This window comes from Alexandromys fortis, unplaced genomic scaffold (assembly GCF_014885135.2).
Source record: "Alexandromys fortis isolate MF-2015 unplaced genomic scaffold, M_Fortis_MF-2015_v1.1 scaffold_1, whole genome shotgun sequence".
NCBI lineage: Eukaryota > Metazoa > Chordata > Mammalia > Rodentia > Cricetidae > Alexandromys > Alexandromys fortis.
Window position 1 is genome coordinate 11,274,217 of NW_026067927.1, and position 18,600 is coordinate 11,292,816.

The 18,600-nt window shown below is 50.2% G+C and overlaps 1 protein-coding gene across 4 annotated transcripts; it reads right to left on the reverse strand.

Annotated features, from left to right (window-relative positions):
- Nucleotides 1-1,637: 1,637 nt before the first annotated feature.
- Tk2 (thymidine kinase 2) lies at nt 1,638-17,680 on the reverse strand. 4 transcript variants are annotated; one of them, XM_050144186.1, is made up of 11 exons: nt 17,513-17,670; nt 16,958-17,082; nt 16,808-16,845; nt 15,413-15,487; nt 13,222-13,275; nt 11,035-11,124; nt 9,311-9,384; nt 6,447-6,535; nt 5,883-5,962; nt 4,218-4,298; nt 1,638-3,326 (listed from the first exon to the last, which is right to left on the reverse strand). In XM_050144186.1, the coding sequence occupies exons 5-11, from the start codon at nt 13,267-13,269 to the stop codon at nt 3,228-3,230; spliced, it is 561 nt and encodes a 186-aa protein (XP_050000143.1). In that variant the 5' UTR covers nt 13,270-13,275; nt 15,413-15,487; nt 16,808-16,845; nt 16,958-17,082; nt 17,513-17,670; the 3' UTR covers nt 1,638-3,227. The 4 variants fall into 4 exon arrangements, 3 of the variants coding, with proteins under 3 accessions (XP_050000143.1, XP_050000141.1, XP_050000142.1); XM_050144184.1 differs by lacking the exon at nt 16,958-17,082 and having other exon boundaries at nt 17,513-17,679; XM_050144185.1 differs by lacking the exons at nt 16,958-17,082; nt 17,513-17,670 and adding an exon at nt 14,837-14,945.
- Between the last annotated feature and the right edge of the window lie 920 nt (nt 17,681-18,600).

Consider the following 18,600-nt stretch of genomic DNA (forward strand, 5'->3'; position numbering starts at 1 on the left):
GATTAAACAGTGAACCCAGATTTGATTTCCAGCACCCACATTCAGTGGCTCACAACCACATGTAACTCCAGCTCCGGGGCATCCAAGACCCTCTCTGTCCACATGTAGGGTACCACACAGATACGCTGCCATATACATAATTCAAAAATCAAAATAATTTGTCTTTATCTAGGAAGTCCAAGAGGTTGGAAGTACCATCCATTTCTGTCCCTCCAAGAAGGCCAAACGCCACTTGCCTGCTACTCAGTCTGAAAGATCCAGGAGGCAAGAAGCAAAGGGACCTTGCTTGGCAGAGGGTGTCCCAAATGTATTTGGCCACAGGTCATTTCTCACAAAGAACTGTTTAAGAAGTGACCCCTCCAAAGCGCCGCTCGTGAATGTGACCCAGCTGGAAGGAATGAGGGGCTGGAAGAATAACTTCAAAAGTCCTGGGTGTAAGGAAAGCAGCAAGGGAGGGAGGTGTGGAGGAAGAAGAGAAGGGATTGTCTGTTTGGATTTGGATGTAAGTGGTTCATTTGAGAGGTGACCCCAGGAAGCAGGGAAGGAGCTGGGGTGAGGAAGAGAGGAGACTCGGCAAAGGGCACATCTGTGAACAGGACCACCCTGAGCCAGTCCCACGGGGATCCTGAGACAGTGCAGAACATAGCTCAACGGTCTGCCAGCTGTTGCCCCTGCTAATCCTTGGTCAGTCGGAGTGTGGCCTGGCCTGGCAGCTACCTGGCTCTTCTGACCTGCCCACACTGCCTGCAGTGCCTGCTTCTACAGCTGATAGATCTCAAGCATGAGGCGTGAAGAGCCTTAGCAGGCACATCCATAGCAGTTGGGGACAGGGTACGGAGATGCAGGTGCTCATGTGCCTTGCTTTTACATCAGTCTTGGGGTTAAAACAAGTGCACGCTGGCTCTTCAGGGATGCCAGCCTCTACCATGCTCTCCCAGCCACTCAGGGACAGCTCTATGGGAGTGATGTCTGTGTCTAAGAGCTAAGCCCTACAGCCTCCCATGTGCTGCCTGCCCTTTTCTGGCCGTGAAATGTTAGTGCTGGTAACTGGTCCATAATCCCTACCCCTACCAGATCTGCCTGATAGATAGCAGTGATCTCTGAGCTGGAAAGTTTCTGCAAACAACCCTGGCCACTGCTGTAGATGGTTTCCTATCTGAGATGTCAAGGTATAAGGACAACAGGCTCTTTCTGGACCATGTGCACTGTTAGAAAACATGGCATTTTAAAAACGAACACATGGGGCTAGAGATGGCTCAGTGGTTAAGTGCACTGGCTGCTCTTCTAGGGACCTAGGTTCAATTCCCAGCACCCACATGGCAACTCACAACTGCCTATAACACCAGTCCCAAGGGATTCAATGCCCTCTCCAGGCCTCCATGGTCACCAGGCACACATGTATGTACAGGCAAAACACATAAAAAATAAAAAGAATTTCATTAAATTAAAAATGAACATACAAGGCAGACATAGTGGCTCATGTTATAATCTCAGCACCCAGAAGGCTGAGGCAAAAAGACTACTGAGAGGTCAAGGCCAGCCTGGGCTATGTAGGAAATGTGAAGCCAATCTGGGCTATACAGTAAGACTCTGATTCAAAAAAGAAAAGAAAATGAAAGAGAAAAATAACATCGGGGTTTAGATGTAGAATTTATTGGCTACCGCAGGAAAAAAAAATCACATTTCTCTCCAAAACAAGTATTCTGATTGAGCCGAGGGGCAGGTGCTGGACTGTTCATTTGCAAACTCTAAAGATGTTCCCACGCCGGGACTGCTGGCACAAAGGTTCCTGCCTCTCGGTTACTGCAAGTACCGATGGATGGTCCCCTTAGCTGCTATCCCTCGTACTACAGAAAGGGCCCAAGAATTGGCCCAAACAGGAGGGATCATCAGCTGGACTCTTGGCCCTCTCTGTGGCCAACTGGCATTCCAGGCACCCACAGAGAGGCGAGGCAGAGCGAGGCCGTCTGCCAGTCACTCGTCGGCAGCCCACCATGCTGCATTTCTCCAGAGTACACGGTAACCGTTCCGAGTCTGCATTCAGTCTTCTCCAGATGCACCCCACCAACTCCACAACATCAGGAGCAGCAAGACTTCGAACGCCTTCATTTCGCAAACCCTGACTTTGTAGTCCCACTCTCCCCAGAGGAATGGTCTTCCTTTCTCTTGGTCTCGACTGGTTCAAGCAGCAGCTGTACCTTTTGTGTGCAGTGATGGCCCAGCAAAGCTAAGGTATTTTCTGATCCACAGAGATGTCTTCAAGCTCTGTGGTCCAAGACATCTGCTCAGATGGAAACACACTTTAAGATTAAGGCCGCTATGTCTCTCTCCCTGGGGCACGATCACTCAGTAATTCCAAAGGCCCTGCTCTTCACACAAAGGACGGAGAGTGATGGGACTTGGGAGCCCAGCTCGCTGCCCTTGGCCTCACTCGGCACAGGGCAAAGGGTCCAAGTCCCAAAAGTCTTTTTTCTGACACAGAACGGCATGAAACTGGCAGCAGTCTGGGGGGCAGGGGGGCTTCACCCTCAAAGACACTGGCACCGTCCAAGGCCAATGCAGGATTCCCCTGCGGACACTGAGGCGCAGATGACAAAGGGGCAGAGGCTTCAGCTCCTTCGTGCCAGGAAAACTCTGGGCTCCGGCCAAAAAACAGAGGTGTGCCAGAGACTTAGTCTCGTTGGTTCTCCTTGAAACTTGCCCAGGAGTTAAATGGGATGGAATCCATACTGCCAGCTCTTCTCACAAAGATGAGGAGTGGAGGGGGGGCTGGAGCTCAGAGCAGCAGGGCTGCGGGGAACAGCTCAGGAGGAGGCAGCCTAAGCCAGGTCTGAATGGTGCCAGCTCCACTAGGCACTGGCTATGTGACCTTGAAGAGTCCCCACACCTCTCTGAGCTTTAAATCCTTGCCTAAGCTGGAGGAGGGCTCCCTGGCCCCATTGGTGGCCTGCCGCATAGCAGCTAAAGCAACACCAGAACGTAGCAAGTTTTTTTCCGAAGGGCTTCAGCCTCAGGAAGCCACCAGGAGGGGCACCAGGGGGAATGTGTGCTGCAAGGATCTGACGACAAAAGCCATTGTCCCATAATGAAAAAAACCATAAAGAAAATAGATTTGACCATGTAACAGACTCTCCTGAGAGTAGACACTTCCAAATGCTCCTAACAGCTAGCCTGGCCCTGCTAGGCTATTCCTGGCACCGTCTTCTAGACTGCGGCCATGTCCAGTCCTACGGGCCATGCTTCCAATTCTCTGGAGTTAATATCCGGGACCGGTTTTGTTCAAAGAGTTCTAACATTTTCTCCAAGTCGTGGTCCGCCTCAATCACCTGGAAATAAAGCAAATAGGTCACAGGCTACACTGAGCGACTCCTTCCTCCTGGGGAAGAGCAAGAGGCTGAAAGGTCACAAAGGACAAAACCACATAGCTCCAAGTTCCAGGACTCTATACTCTCAGCTGAATTTTCACCAAAGAATCCATCCCGGCATCAGTGCCTTTTCTTTTCATTGGAACTGGGTGTTGGGGCTGTGCTGGGAATTAAGCCAGGGAATCAAACATCTAGAAAGCCTTCTGACCCCTTGCTAGTTCCCTAACCCCCTCAGGTTTTCTTTTCACAGGGAAGGAAAACAAACTCTGAACGTTCCCACAGTGCAGATGTCCCTTGCTGCAGCCTTGCCACCTGCTTCTCAGGGCCAGAATATCTATGTGGCCCACAGCCTAAGGCCATAAACAAAAGCTCAGGATCCCCTTCTGGACATGTGACTGCTTCAAGTAGTAACTGCCTGCCTAAGGAAGCAGGAAGAGCAGACTGGAACACAGGGCACAAGCAGTAGGACCTACTGACAGGGAGGACACTGTCGCTCCACTGTGCAGTCAGAGTTCGGAGGCAGCATGGCACTTCCACACCCTCAGCCGCTCCTGGGCCGTCACTGCCAGGCCTTCTGAAGACACTGTCACCTAACCATCAGGAATGGGCTCTGTGTCACCCACCAGCAAACCAGGTCCAGAGGCAGCTCGGGTACTCCTGTGCAGCGAGGCTGGCTATGTGGGTGACATGTTACTAAGGTAACCAGTCTTTTCTCAAGTCTGAACAAGTCCCTCTGAGGTGTGTCCAGAAACGGGACAGAGAGAGAAAGAGCTCTTTTCCATGGTATGGGTGACATTCTCTGGGCTTTCTCCCCATAGAAAAGTCTCCATTCCTGGAGGGACGCTGACTTACCAGAACAGGGGCTGCAGCTGGGAAAAGGCTACCAGTGACCAGCCACTCCTCATAGAGGCGGTGAAGAGCTCTGAGGTATTCCTGCCACAGAAACACAAAGGTTGTAGGGAGTGGGAGGGAGAAAAGCCCACCCACCAAGGGTCTCGCAGGCCTACAAGGCAGGTGAGAATTCTCAAGGACTATTAGGAAGTGAATGAACAAAGGACCCTGTAACAACCAACATGGCTGTATGAAAAGCCTGTGGCTTAAGTGGCCAGTGCATCCCCACCCCCACTGGCCTTCCCTAGTCGAGTGTTAGGGCACACCTCCCCACCTGGCGCCCCGTTTCTTGCCACTTCTCTAGTGGGAGATCTAGGTCCACCATGAAGAAGTGTAAAGCTACCAGTGATAGGTGTCCCAGCACTGAGCGCCACTATACCTTCCGGCTGGCTTATCACCAAGAGGACTGGATCAAACCTCTCCCCTTACTCAGCTCTCCCTGTTGACCACTCATTACAGAGACTGTCCAGTCCGTAAGGACCACTCCTGTGGGCAGCACAAGGGAGAGGGGATAGAGGCCTCCAGGCCATTGTTACCTCCATGCTGGGAAGCCCTGCCCACTCACACTCTCAAGCATTCAGCCTGTGTATGCTAGCTGCCCGGGCACCTCCTCCAGCAACTTCTGCCCTCCATCCCAGAAGCTGGCCTACAAACCATCCTGTAACCTTCTCATACCCACTGGTCTCCCCCTGGGTACTAGGAGGCAAGCTTGTCCAAAAGACCTTGTCAAGACCATTAGTTCAACCCTTGGACAAGGCTTGGAGGACTCCAGACATGGCATTTCTTGGGAACACTTGAGTTGTTGAAGAGCACAGAAATGCCAAGCCCATCATAGCACAGCCTAGGCTGTGGCTGTGGCTGGGCCAAGGCAAAACTCAGCTGGACTTTAGGGATTAGACAGGCCTTTCAGGACCCCCATCCCAGCCGATCTTGAGTCCAGAGCACCATGCTGTCCCAAAAGAGCTTCAAGGACAGCCGTACACATAAGGTGTGCAGTCCAACAACACCAGGAGGCTGTGCTCCTGGTGTGAGAGCAAAGACAAGGACAACACAGCGCTGGTGGAGAGGCTATCAGTAATAACAGGAGCCTTGGCCCAAGCCTGCTCAGTCTCCAATCTCCTTTCCACTGCCATGTCCTCAACCCCACAGTATCATGAAGCTTAAAGGAGTTCCATTCCTAGACAGGAAACATGTTGAAGGACAGAGGAAGTAAGACCAATCTAAAAGTGCTCACAATGTAAAGAAAATTGGGAACAAACATTGTCAGAGTGCTGTCCTGCAGGTGTCACTGTGAGAGGCCTAGGGGCAAGAGAAGGGCAGTGGAAGGAAGGTGGGGAAGTGACATCACAGCTAAAGCGGAACTCCTGTACAAAGGCAAATGTGCATATCCATGGTGTGTGCGTGTGTGTGCGCGCGTGTGTGCATGTGTGTACATGCATGTGTCCCTCTGATCATGGGTGTGCTGAAGCCTGAGTCAGGAACCACAGGAAATAGAGCAGCTGTGGCACCCACAAGGACTCCAAAGCCGCAGAGGAAACTAGAGTTTGCCCTCGGCTCTACTTCCTACTTTTTGCTATAGCTAACCCTGATGATGTTATGGTGGACAAGGTGGCTCTAGCCTCTTACCAGCGGAATGACTTTCTCCTCTTCCCTGCACCTCATCTTCAGTCTCTGGTAGCAGATCTCAGGAGTGGTTCGGAGATAAACTGAGATTTAAAAACACAAGTGGCTCTGACTGCCGTGCTCCTGGTGTGAGAGCAAAGACAAGGACAACACAGCGCTGGTGGAGAGGCTATTAGTAATAGCAGGAGCCTTGGCCCAAGCCTGCTCAGTCTCCAATCCCCTTTCCACTGCCATGTCCTCAACCCCACAGTATCATGAAGCTTAAAGGAGTTCCATTCCTAGACAGGGTCCAGCAAGCCACTGGCATCCGTCACTCTCCAATTTCTGTCCCTCCCACACAACACAGAAAAGCCATCAGATCAGAGCATATCAGGGGCTTGGACATAGTTGGCCCGGGAGAAGGAAGTTTAAGGAACCATGGCCAGAGTTCCTTCACAGGGAGAAGAAATTCTGCTTGCCTTTGGGAAACTGTGATGGAGAAAGAATCATGATGGTGGAACCTCACAAATAGACTCCAGCTATACCCAGGGGATCCTCCAGGGAAGGGACAGGGAGAGCCTGCCTTACCTATCAGATCAATGGAGACATCAATGTTCCTGATGATCCAATCAAACCACTCAGACAGAACCACATAGTCAACCTCGGGCATCTTCCCGCTGCAAGGGGAATGCAGTTTTTATTTAGCCATGTGCTGTGTCATTTCCCCAGAGGACCCAGGGGTGGCTTCTCTTTGCAAGGGCACCCGCCAAGAGCACACTGCACAAATGATGACCACATATTACTGGCAAGCCCCTCAGCATGTGTCTGATCTTCCACCACCATGCAGCTGGCTGTAGTACTGACTGATGGAGAATGCTTTTGGGATTGAACTCCAAGCAGATTAGAGCACTTTAGTCTGTCCTCTGAGCAATGAGGCAGAAGAATACTTTCATAACTATTTTGTCATTGTAACCATTCCTAAGGAGAAAGGGAGTAAGTAAGACAGCGTGGGAAGTACAGAGTCAGAGCCAGAGTGTGCTGGGGAATTTTATGTCGACTTGACACGAGCTAGAGTCATCTGAAAGGAGGGAACCTCCATTGAGAAAATGCCTCCATAAGATCCGGCTGTAGGACATTTTCTCAATTAGTGACTGATGGGGGAGGGTCCAGACACTGTAGGTGGTTCCATCCCTGGGCTGGCAGTTGTTGGTTCTATAAGCAAGCAGGCTGAGCAAGCCATGGGGAGCAAGCCAAGAAGCAGCACTCCTCCATGGGCTCTGCATCAGCTCCTGCCTCCAGGTTCCTGCCCTGCTTCAGTTCCTGCCCTCATTGATTTCAATGATGAACTGTTATACAGAACTGAGAGTGAAATAAACTCTTTCTTCCCCATGTTGCTTTTGGTCATGGTGTCCATCACAGCAACAGTGACCCTAACCAAAACACAGAGACACTCAATCACCTCATCATGGGAGCCAGTGACGGTTCCACAGTTCACAGTTCAGCTGAAAGTACCTAATGCTCCAAAAACAAAATCACAGGCTGTGTGCTGTGGCACCTGCCTGTTAGCCTAGCACTTAAAAGGCCAAGGCAGGAGCATCTCGTGATTAACACCAACCTGGGCTACATAAAACTTCAAAGTTCCAGACTAGCCTAAGCGGCATGAGACACATTAAAACAAACCTGATACTTAACTATATTGTTTCCTATTGTTCTGATAGGGCCTCATGGGGCCGATTCCAGCCCCAGCCTAACCCTCAGTCCCACCTGCTCTGTTAATTGTGAGGCTAACCTGGATCCCAGTGTTTCTGTGGCCTAACCACCTCAGGGGAGGTGGGAGGACCTGCCTGTTGTTCCCATGTGCCGGGCGAGTCAATGCCACATCCCCAGCTGAGCCTCACTCCCTTCCTCTCTTCCTGTCCTTGAGAAAGGAGGACCAGGCAGTGTGGTAAAATCTTTGCAGTCAATGTCTCAGCCCATGGGGCTTACTACCCAATGGCCTGTGTGGCCTCTTCAGTCTTAGGATGCTTCCGCACCGCCTCCAGCTTGGCATTGCAGCCCAGTGCCCACCCACAGTTTCAGAAATTCCTGTTTCTGAGGCTCACATAAAGCCCGAATCTTCCTCTTCCACAATTTACACAAAGCTCTCAGGCTGCTGTTGGCACAATTGCACTCACTCTGCCTCCCACCCTCACTGGAAGAGGTGGGCTTCTCCTTTGGGGTGCTCTTCACTTCTTCAAGGCCTCAAAGGCAAGAACACTTAGAAATTTTGCTTTGAGGAGATGTAGAACCCCAATGCATGTCTGTGGGCTTTTCCAAAAAAAATGCAAACCTTCAATTACAGACTGCAAAGCCAGGTCCCCACCCCGAGGTCCTCAGGAAAGGATCCAAGGATTCCTAGAGAAACGATCAACCCAGCACTGCCACGTCAGTCATGAGTAGACCCCATCTGTGGAAGGGCTTCCCACCACCACCTTTAGCAAGTCTCTCCCTTGGGCATCTCAGGAAGTGGGGAAACACAAACTTCTGGCCTACAGTTGATCCCCATACATGTCAGTACCCAACTGAGCTCCCACAGGTAAGAACCTAGTTCTACATTACATGTGGTGTAGGCCAGAAAAAACAGGTTGACAATTCAGACATCTTAGTTATATTATCCACCGTGTGAAACTGGCATGAATTCCTAAAGAGCAAATGAAGACATTCAGATAGTCATATGGGGTGATATATAAGCTGGTCACTGACGCCCAAACTGTTTCCTAACTGACACAGGACACATCGACAGTTTTTTGTTTGCCTGTTTGATTGGTTGGTTGTTTTTTTCTGAGACAGGGTTTCTCTGTGTAGCTCTGACTGTCCTAGAACTCACTCTGTAGACCAAGCTGGCCCCAAACCTGGAGATACACCTGTCTCTGCCTCCCAAGTGCTAGGATTAAAGGTGTGCACCACTTCACACAAATCTGGATCTATCTGCCTCTTTGGTATCTGCTTGCAAACCCAGCACTGGGCAGTAGAAACAGGCAGATCTCCAGGGTATGCTGGCCAGCCAGCCTAGCCTACTCAGTAATAACCAAGCCAGTGAGCGACCCTGTCTCAAAGAGCAAGGCAGAGGACTAGAGAGATGGCTCAATGATTGAGAACATCTGTTACTACTGCAAAGACCTGGTTGGTTCCCAGCACCCAAATGGTGGCTCGCAACTATCTGTAACCCCAGTTCCAGGGGGCCCAACACCCTTTCCTGACCTCTGTGAACACTAGGCACACACATGGTTCACATACATACATGTAAGCAAAAAACCACTCATACACTCATAGAATTAAATAAATCTAAAAAAAAAAAAAATAAAGCAATATAGATAGCTCCTGAGGACCAACACCCAAGGTTGGCCTTTGGCCTACACACACACACACAAAATCAGAGGTTTCATAATGATGGACTATATAAACTACAGTACCTTCTATAGAGGTTTTCTACAAAAATGTATCTTGCGCTGTAAATTGACCTTTCCATCAACCGTACAGGCGACATCTAAAGGAATGGAAAAGGCGATTTACTCTCAGGTGAAGCAGAGGAGGCTACAGGAAGCCCTGAAACCGTGCCCCACCCCTCTCGCCCTCCCTCTTTGCTGACCATCAGGCTGTGAGGAGAGGACAACAGGATGGCAGAAGACATCGTCTGCCATGAGGCTCAGTGTGTGTCCCTCCACCCTGACCTGACCCATGCTGAAGTTTAGAGGACAAAGGACAGCAAAGGTGGCAGTGTGGGGGAGACTGCTGCACCTCTGTCACAGGAGGGGAGACTCAGCTAGGATACGGAATGTGCTAGCAAAGCTGCCAAGTACTGTCCAATTGACGCAGCCTGGTGAGTGGAGCCCTGAGACGGGGAACTTGTTTACTTGAGGACCAGAGTGTCTGAGGCAACCCCAGAAGGCTAGGGTTGGGGAAGGCATTCTGGAGACTCTGCCTGCTGAAGCTGGGCAGTTCTCTGCCCAGCAGGGAAGAGGATGACTGGACATCACCTTTCCTCAAGTTGCTCACACCCTTCATGAATCTCTTCCCTTCAGCTACAATGCCCTTTGGGAAGCAGGACGAACTTTTACCCTGACACCTGTGTGGTCCACAGCAGCACAGGTATTCAAACCTATGGCCCACTCTCTGCCCACCTGTCTGCCGCCCAGGATCTGTGCATCCGTCGTTCCTTCTGTCCTTGCGCTACATGCTGCTCCCACCGTTCTTTGCCTGTTTTTACTGGCTCCCTCTTCAGCCACCCTCTCTCCTGCTCAGTCCAATCAGCTGTCTCTGCCTCCTTAGCAGGTGTCAGCTGTATCCCATGATATTCACATCATTAGATATAACTCAGAGTGCCCACTTAGGGAAGGCAGAGGAAACCAGGGGGAACGATGTTAACTGTAGGTGTTCTGCTCTCTATCACTGAAGGAAATGTCTGGGGAAGGAGAAACTCATTTACATCTGTCAATCTGAAAAGACTGGTATCAACAGAAGAATGGTAACTGCAGTTGTAGGTAACCAGACTTGGCTCCAACTGCTCAGTCTAATGACGATGCCAATGTCTTGCATCCTACATGGAAAGGCTCTGGCTGTCTATAAAGTTTTGCCCACAGGTGTCACTCATGGTCCCCCTTGCCACCTCATCTCCTAAGACACTCTGCTCCTGCCGACACAAGGGCCTCAGCAGCCTTGTATGTCCTGTCCTGCCTCAACACCTGGCTGAACAGCGCTGGCCATCTGTGACCCAAGGTGAATCAGATTCTTTCAAGAATGTGAAAGCCAGACCCCACGAAGGTCTGATCAACAGTTCTCAAACATGCATTCAGGAGTCCTGGACAGCTGGATAAAGTACAAACTGCGAGACCTCAGCCCTAGATTTTCTGACTCAGTAGATCTGGAGAGGGGCCAGGAAATGTGCCATCCTAACAAGTCCCCAGGTGACAGTGCTGCTGTTAGATGTTAGTGCACCCTGGTTAGATGATGCTAAGTCTATCGGTGGTCAGATTACAAAAACACGAGCTCAGGAGGCATCAGGAGACTGGCTGTAGTCAGAGAAGACTGTAGAGCATGAAATCCCAACAAATTTTGTCGGGAGACTTTCCTCTCAGACAACATCCTGAACTTGAAGGATGCTTTGTTTGCTAAGTTTGGAAGTTAGGTCTGTCTGTACCTGAGGACGAGTGTGCTGGTCCAACATGGTGAGCTGCACGTAGGTCTGCAGTGTGAGGCCCCATCGACTGGCATTGTGGTACATTAGGCTCTGCAGAACAAAAGGCAAGGCACTTTGCATCCAAGTGGCAAATGCAGGCCCCAGGTCTACCAGTAACTGAAAGCCATTTCAGGAAACCTACATGGGCAAGGCTGGGGCCAGAGGTGGAATAAGGAGAGATGAAGGGCTCTCAGAATAGGGTGACAGAGACACTTGTGAATACAGTTACAGGAGAGCTGCCCCCCCCCCACCCGCGCACAACAGCCAGGCAGGGCTGCGCTGTGCTCCCCAAGGAAGAAGCACTCAGATAGTCATAAAGTTGACTTTACATTTCCCTGTGGTCTGCTTCCATCCAGCAGTCAAAGTGAGCTTGTTAATGTCTCCCTCGGCTCCAAACCTTCTAGGGACTTCAAAATTCAAATCAAATCCAAACCCCCATCCTGGTCCACAGGCCCTAGAAATCCACTGCCATCCTCCTGTCTCTTACCCTTCTTCCTCTGGCCAATCAGCTTATAGCCACATATGCCTCCTTAGTGTTCTGCAAACATGCCAAGCAGAGCCTTTGAACCTGCCTCTTTACTCTTCCTCCTGATGTCTGCAGGACTCCCTCCCTCATGCGTGGATCTCTGCAGATGTTATCTTAACAGAGAAGCGTTCTCCCGCTTCCCTACGTAAACAGAGGCAGCCCGCAATCCTGTCACCTACACACACACTTGTCTCCAGTCGGCTCACTAAGAACTCTCTGCTCCTCCCTCTGCAGTGTGATATATATTCATCAAAAAAGATGCTTCCTGCTGGGCGGTAGTGGCGCACGCCTTTAATCCCAGCACTCGGGAGGCAGAGGCAGGCAGATCTCTGTGAGTTCGAGGCCAGCCTGGTCTACAAGAGCTAGTGCCAGGACAGGCTCCAAAGCTACAGAGAAACTCTGTCTCGAAAAAAAAAAAAAAAGATGCTTCCTTTGGACTCCCATCTTAAGCTTTATGTGGCACATAAGGAAAGCTAAATCAGCCTTTGATCACTCAACAGTCACCAAATCTCTAAGGACAAAATTAGAGGAAATCTGTCCAAGCTCTTTCTACACTAGACATGTGTCTCCTGGGCTGAAGAGCGCTGTGCGAGGCATGAAATGAAGAAGTTGATTCTGTGGGTTCTCTCTGAAAAGTTTTTGCAATCTTGTGGTGTCCTAGATCCCTCTGGCTCTTTACCATCCTTCCTCCCCCTCTGCCTCAGGATTCTCAGAGCTTCACGTAAGATCTGGCTGTAGGTCTCTGCATCTGTTTCCATCCGTTGCTGGGTGAAGCCTCTCTGATGACGACTCACCCACATTCAGCCATCCCATTTTTCTATCTAACGGTCTCCTCCGTCCCCACACTGACAGTAGTGCCAGGGGACCAGAGGCTTCACATTGCTCAGTGCCCTCGTATGCAGAGCAGTATCTGCCACGTAGAAGGTATGTGATGAGCGCTCGCTGACTGACTGAGCAGACATGAAAGGCTGGGCAGTGCGGCTGCTGCCTAGCAAACAGCAGCGAGCACAGTAGACGCAGGTGCTGCTGCTTTTGGAACTGAGTCTAATGAACTCCAGGAGGCACTGTCAGAGGACTGCAAGGCACTGCTAAAACTACAGTTGTCTTAGCTGGGAGACACTAAGCACCCCTAGAACCCTAGAACATGGGATGGAGCCCAGACCCAAGACCCCTTTCTTCATCCCCTCTGCTAATGTTCATCGTTTTCAAGCAGGCCACACGGGGCTTTCTGGGTGGAGGAGAGAGAAGAGGCACAGCACATCCCTGGCGTCCAGGCCCTCCTTGGGAGGGAAGATAGGTGGCTTCAGGGTAAACAACGGGGGATCCATTACTAGATAATAAAGCCCAAAGCCAAATCAGAGGCTCATTTAGAAACACGATGACCTAGAACTAGGTTCAAGAAAAGCTGAGCCACTCGGAATTGTTAAAGACAGCTGACAGGATTCCTGGTTTTGTGCACACTCACCCAGGCCTTAGAAATCTCTGACTTGCTATTCTCCTTTCTTGCGAATCTGCTAACAGTGGAGACAAAGAGCGGGTGTGCTTGGACTCAGGTTCCAGCACCGCCATTCCTAGGTACTCACAGGGAAGCTGGCAGTTTGCACAAGAAGCAAAGCACTCACCAGGGGATTGTGGCCTCGGACATTTCTCCACTTGAGCACAGGCTCCATTAACACCTGCGAGGAAAGAACACACACTAACAGCGCGCCAAGTGTAGAAGACAGACAGACGGGCAGGCACTACTGTCTGGGAGCCAAGGGTGGGCCAAATGAGCTAGGCCTCTAAAGGCCACAGCTTCCCCTAGGTGGGGTCTTCTTGTGACTTCCAGAAGTGACTCTGTAAATAACTGAGAACCAGCTCAGTCTGCAGGGGGCGGGCTTACCAAGCTGAGCCAAGGTCTCCCCAGCTTGGAGACAAACAAGGGTGGCGTCCCTGGAGTTCACAGCCTGAGCTGGGACCTGGCCCCCATGTGCACTACTGTACGGGTCAGGGCTTTCTATGGCACAGATCCAATTACATAAACGTAGAAATTGACATACAAGAAGAAATTCATTAGCAAAATTGGCTCATGTAATTCTGGAGGCTAAGAACTCTGCCTTGTGACAGGTTGTCTAAAGCTGGGATCCCAGGGATGCAAGTAGCACTGCTCAGTCTAGATCCAAAGCCTGAAAACCAGGGAAGTTATTGGTGTAATGTTAGGTACGAGCCTGAAACCCTGGGGCCTGGGGCTAAGTCCCAAAGTCCCAAGGCTGGGAAGCCTGAAGTTTTGATGTCCCAGAGCAGGAAGAAGAGAAAGGATATTCTTTTCTTTCCTTTTTTGTTCTATCCAGGCCCTGTAGCCAATTATAAGTCCTCATGCATATTCCCTACTTAAAAGTCCACCAATTGACTATCAGTCTCCCCTGGAAACAGCCTCTAAACGCACGCAGAAACCATGCTTCAGTAGTCCTCCAGCCTTCTTATTCACGGGGGTGTGCACAAAATCGCCAGTGCACGCCTGAAGCGTCACATACAGCAAGCCTGGTACCTGCTGTCTTTCTCCTATGCTAGACAGAGGGACGATTCACACGGGACAGAGTAAGATGGCATGAGGTTTCACTGGGCACATCCAACTACAACGCATAATTTTTAAATTTTATGCATTGTTTATATCTAGAATGTTCTATTTAATATTTTTAGATCCTAGTTGACCTTGGGTAACTGAAACCACATCTGAGTGTGGGAGGCTGCTGTAGTCTTTAATTCAGTCAGGCTGCTACCTAAAATTAACTATCACCCCATATAAATTTTCAACGCCGATTATCTTTGCTTTCCTCCTCTCACAGAGGTAACAATGCTGACCTCAGAGAGGTTATGCATTTAAGCATGGAATCAATTACGCAATCATAAACACTTAACATGGTGCACTGGATGGATATTAGCTTTTGCTGCTGCTTCTGTTGTTAATTGGCCCCAAGGTCGATAGTGAGAACATAAGAACTTTGCAAGTTCTGCTGAGAGGGTCACTACTCAAGACAAGGGCTGTGACCCTGCGTGCTGGTCTGATGATTGATGAGAGACATCATCCAACACTGACAGCTACTATTAAGTGCTGAGAGGACACAGCCCCAAATCTGCAAAGAGGAAAATATAGCTGAGGAAACTGGCTAACCTCCCAAGTATCCTTGCCCAGTGGAGTCACACAATACACAGTTTTCCCAGCAATAAGTTCTAGCAGCTCGTACAAATGCTGTCTACCAGGGAAGCTGGCCTAGACGTGGGAGTTCAGGGACGTCACAGGTACACATTAGGACTTTGACATTCAGCCACAGATGTCCCTCTAGTCACAGTGGGGCTATGTCCTCACCTGAAAACAGAGCAGGCTGAAAATGCATTAACTGTACTAATCTACTGGGTATCACAGTACAGTGTCTACTGAATGTATTCTGCTTTGGCAGCACTGTATAGCAAAATAAATAAATATAAATAAAATCCGAGGTTGACAAATCATGACTTAAGAACTATCTGAGGTCCAAATTGAGAATGCCGTGATAAATAAACGCCCCAATCCCAAGGACTTAGTATGAAACATACAATGTAAGCAGTTCATTTATCACGTTAACACTGACTTCCTGCTGACACACTAATATCTGGGGTGTCTCAGGGTGCTCTTTTTGCTCCACTCCACGAGGCTTTTTAAAAACGCTAGCTCAGACGTGTGGACTGCACTGGCGGCTGGCGGCATCCTTCTGTTTGACGGGGCTGTCTGTGCCCTGCATAACTTATCCCACTGAGGCATTTCAGATTTCTTCAAGCCCAGCGTGGGTGCCATACCTCGACGTCTGCTGTATTGGAGAAGAACTCCAGGCATGTCGTCTTCCCACTTGCAATATTGCCCTCCACACAAACCTGGCAGAAGACAGATGTGTATTAGGGATGGAAATCAAACACCCAGAGGGACAGGAGGGAACCACTAGGTTAGGGTAAACAGCCCACTTGGTCCAGTCTAGGAATCCCCCAAGGTCCCACTCAGCAGTTACAGAAAAAGCATCCCCCGTCCTGCCCTCTACTGAAAACCCAGGCGATCCATCCACACCAGAGCCAGTCCCTCTCTTTGTTAACAAGCTGGGAATCAGCCCCAGAGCCTCACACATGCTGATCAAGCTGTCTACCACTGAACTACATCCTCAGCCCGATCCCACTTCCCCTCCCCTTATATCACCTGAGCCCACACACAGCTTGTCTGCCCAGTCCAGTCCTGAGCCCCTCCCTAGTTCCACCCTTCAGACTGCCATATGTCAGCTACAAAAATGACTCTGTAACCCGAGTCTTATCAGTGGCTCTGAGGTTGAGAAGCATGTGTATGCTGTCTAGGATCCAACTCGCTGACTTGTACGGAGAAGCCGCTCTCAATCACCAACTGGTATCAGCAAAGGAAGAGAAGGAAAAAATAGGAGCAGAGACTTTTACCACAGGTGCGCAGCCTCTGCCACTATGTTTAACCTCCCCAGACACTGGGAAGGGGATCCAAACGTTTTTCACAGAACAGAAAACTGAAACTCACAAAAGGGATTCAATAAGGGAAACCAGACTGAGCCTACACCCTAGGCATGATGGCTGCCACCTAGAGAGGCATGCCCAACAATTCTAACACTCAGCCTGGCACTCCCAGTGATACAGACCAAGTAAGTGGTGTTGGCTCCAGCAGATCACATAGAAAATATCACTCATAATTTCAATGCAAAGATACAAACACCATTTCCTTTTGGCCTGTTTCCCACATGAGTCTTTCACCTGCTTTCTGAAGGCCTACTATGTGTCTAGCAATTCATAAGCCAAACCTAGTCCCAAGCTCACAAGGGAGGGTAGAAAAGAAAGGAACAGGACTACAAAAAAACAGGAGGGTGTGCTGTCAAAGTACACAGGCAACAAAGTCTGTGCCCGTGCCACAGCTCACTGCCCTCCAGAGGCCCAGTCCAGTCTCCAGCCACACCTGACAAGGATGCGCACCTACCCCACATCTCAGTCTGGTGCTGAGAACGGAATTTACCTCCTGCTCGCTAAGCACACGCTACCAACTGAAATCTGCCCCTACTCTCATCCTTGCTTTTTAGTTATTTAGAGATGGACAGCGTCTCGTACTTGTTTCTTCACATAATGCTTCCCTCTCCGGCTCAAAAGATGAAGACATTCTTCTACACTGGAGAAGGCATGCAAAGATGAACTTACCACTGCTTTTTTCTCTTTATCATTTTCTCTGTCTTTATCTAAAAGAGAAAGGAAATCCATGTTTCAATTATTCACTCTTCTCCGTGCTAATCTGATAAATAACCACAGTCATTTTTAGATTTGCTTCTTCCCAACTTAAAAAATGTTTACCATTCTCGGGATCCTCTATGGTTGGGTCTTGTATGTGACAGCGTGCACTATTTGGGCTTGCGTACGTTCCTTCGCTTCCCCTGTATCGTGTGCCTAGGATCTCCACACTGGACACAAGGAATGACCTACACTCAAAAGATTCCGAAGGGCGGCTGGTGGGCTTAGGCTCAGGGCTGCGAGCCAGGCTGTCTGTTCTCTAGGCCAAGGCTGGCGACACTGCCAACTCTAGGGCAGCAGCCTGAGGCCAATGCTCCATTTCGGAAGAGGAAGAGCCCCACTGCCAGCAAGAGTGGGAGAAAGTCAGAAGCCTGAACCCGCCCTCTAGGTCGGCAGGCACCTGCAACCACAGAGAGCTGGTTAAAGGCAGCTCCGCCCCATCTCCTCCCAAGGCCTAAAGAATCTGACCAGGAAACCGGACGGACGAGAAGCCGCGCTGGAGCCCCAAGTGCGGGTCCTCACAGTTCCTTAGGGCAGCGGGGAAGTCCGGGGACTTGCCGGGGAGGGGGAGGGGGGACCAGCGTGGCATCTACGAGGCGGCACAAAACTACTAGTTACCCGGAGGCCAGGCGCGGTGAGGTGCCCACAGCGACCCGGTGCCCGAAACGAGGCTCCCGGGGCTTCCGGGGCTTGCGCTGCGCAGCGACCGGGCAGCCCAGGCACGTAGGGGCCGCAGCAGCATAGCCCCTTGTTGACGTGCTAGCCCGACTTCCTTCCGGAGCGCATTAGAGCCCCGCCCCACTCCTTTCCAAGCCCCGCCCCTTAAAGAGTCCTTCGTATTTCTCCAGCTAGGTTAGACGGGAGAGATTCAAAGCGAAGATTACACAGTTTACAGCCGGTAGAATGCACCCCTTACCTAACTAGAATTAGAGAATGGATGGATAATAACGCCAAGAGCTGATTGATTCATTAGCATCTCAGATTATTTCATTGACTGCCTGCTCCATCCACACCTGGCACGCGCCTACTAGGGTTGTCCTGTATTTTCCTTCTAAGAATTCTGCAGGAAGACGTTGTCATTCCCATTTCCCAAGCGCGTCCTCGAAGAATTGGGCTTGCTTCAAAGGACCCTAGGTTTAATCCCCTTCATCACAAAAAAAAAAAAAAGAAAAGAAAAAAAGAAAGAAAAAAAAAGGCAGCGTGAAGAATGTAAGGAGAGCTGGGATGTAAGCCGCTGTTTCCCAAGCTCACAGTCGTTGACCTTGCCAAAATTGGGACTATAATGTTGACCCCTCGGGAAGACACAGCCAATATCTCCACTGAATGGACACAAAAGGATAAGAAGAAAGCATGAGACAACCCTCACTTGTAAAAGGTAGCAAAAATAAGCCATAATTAGGTGCCCCTTGCATCTGTCCCCGACCAATAAACCCCTCTGTCGCCACCTTGTATGTGACAGTTACACTGTGTGGGCAAAGAAGCTTCCCACTTCTTCCAGGTTGCAGGATGTTGTCATCTTGGACGTCAGTTTCAATTTTTGCCTTACTCTTTAGATCTGTCCCCAGAAGCCATCACCCTAACTGGACTTCCTGTTTACTAGCTAGGCATCTAGCAAAGGCAACTAGAATCTTGAAAATCAAAGTCAGCGGGGTTTTTTTGTTGTTGTTGTTTGTGTGTGTGTGTGTGTGTGAGCGTGTTGGGGTGAG

Bases quoted from the DNA above. Each gene is read 5' to 3' on its own strand.
- Tk2 (XM_050144184.1), bottom strand. From the start codon at position 17,636: ATGCTGCTGCGGCCCCTACGTGCCTGGGCTGCCCGGTCGCTGCGCAGC. The intron at 6,536-9,310 runs GTACTGTAGTTT...TTCCCCTTGCAG, and splicing joins GTAGAAAACCTCTATAGAAG to CGGGAAGATGCCCGAGGTTG. The intron at 3,327-4,217 runs GTAAGTCAGCGT...CTTTATTTCCAG, and splicing joins CAGCTGCAGCCCCTGTTCTG to GTGATTGAGGCGGACCACGA.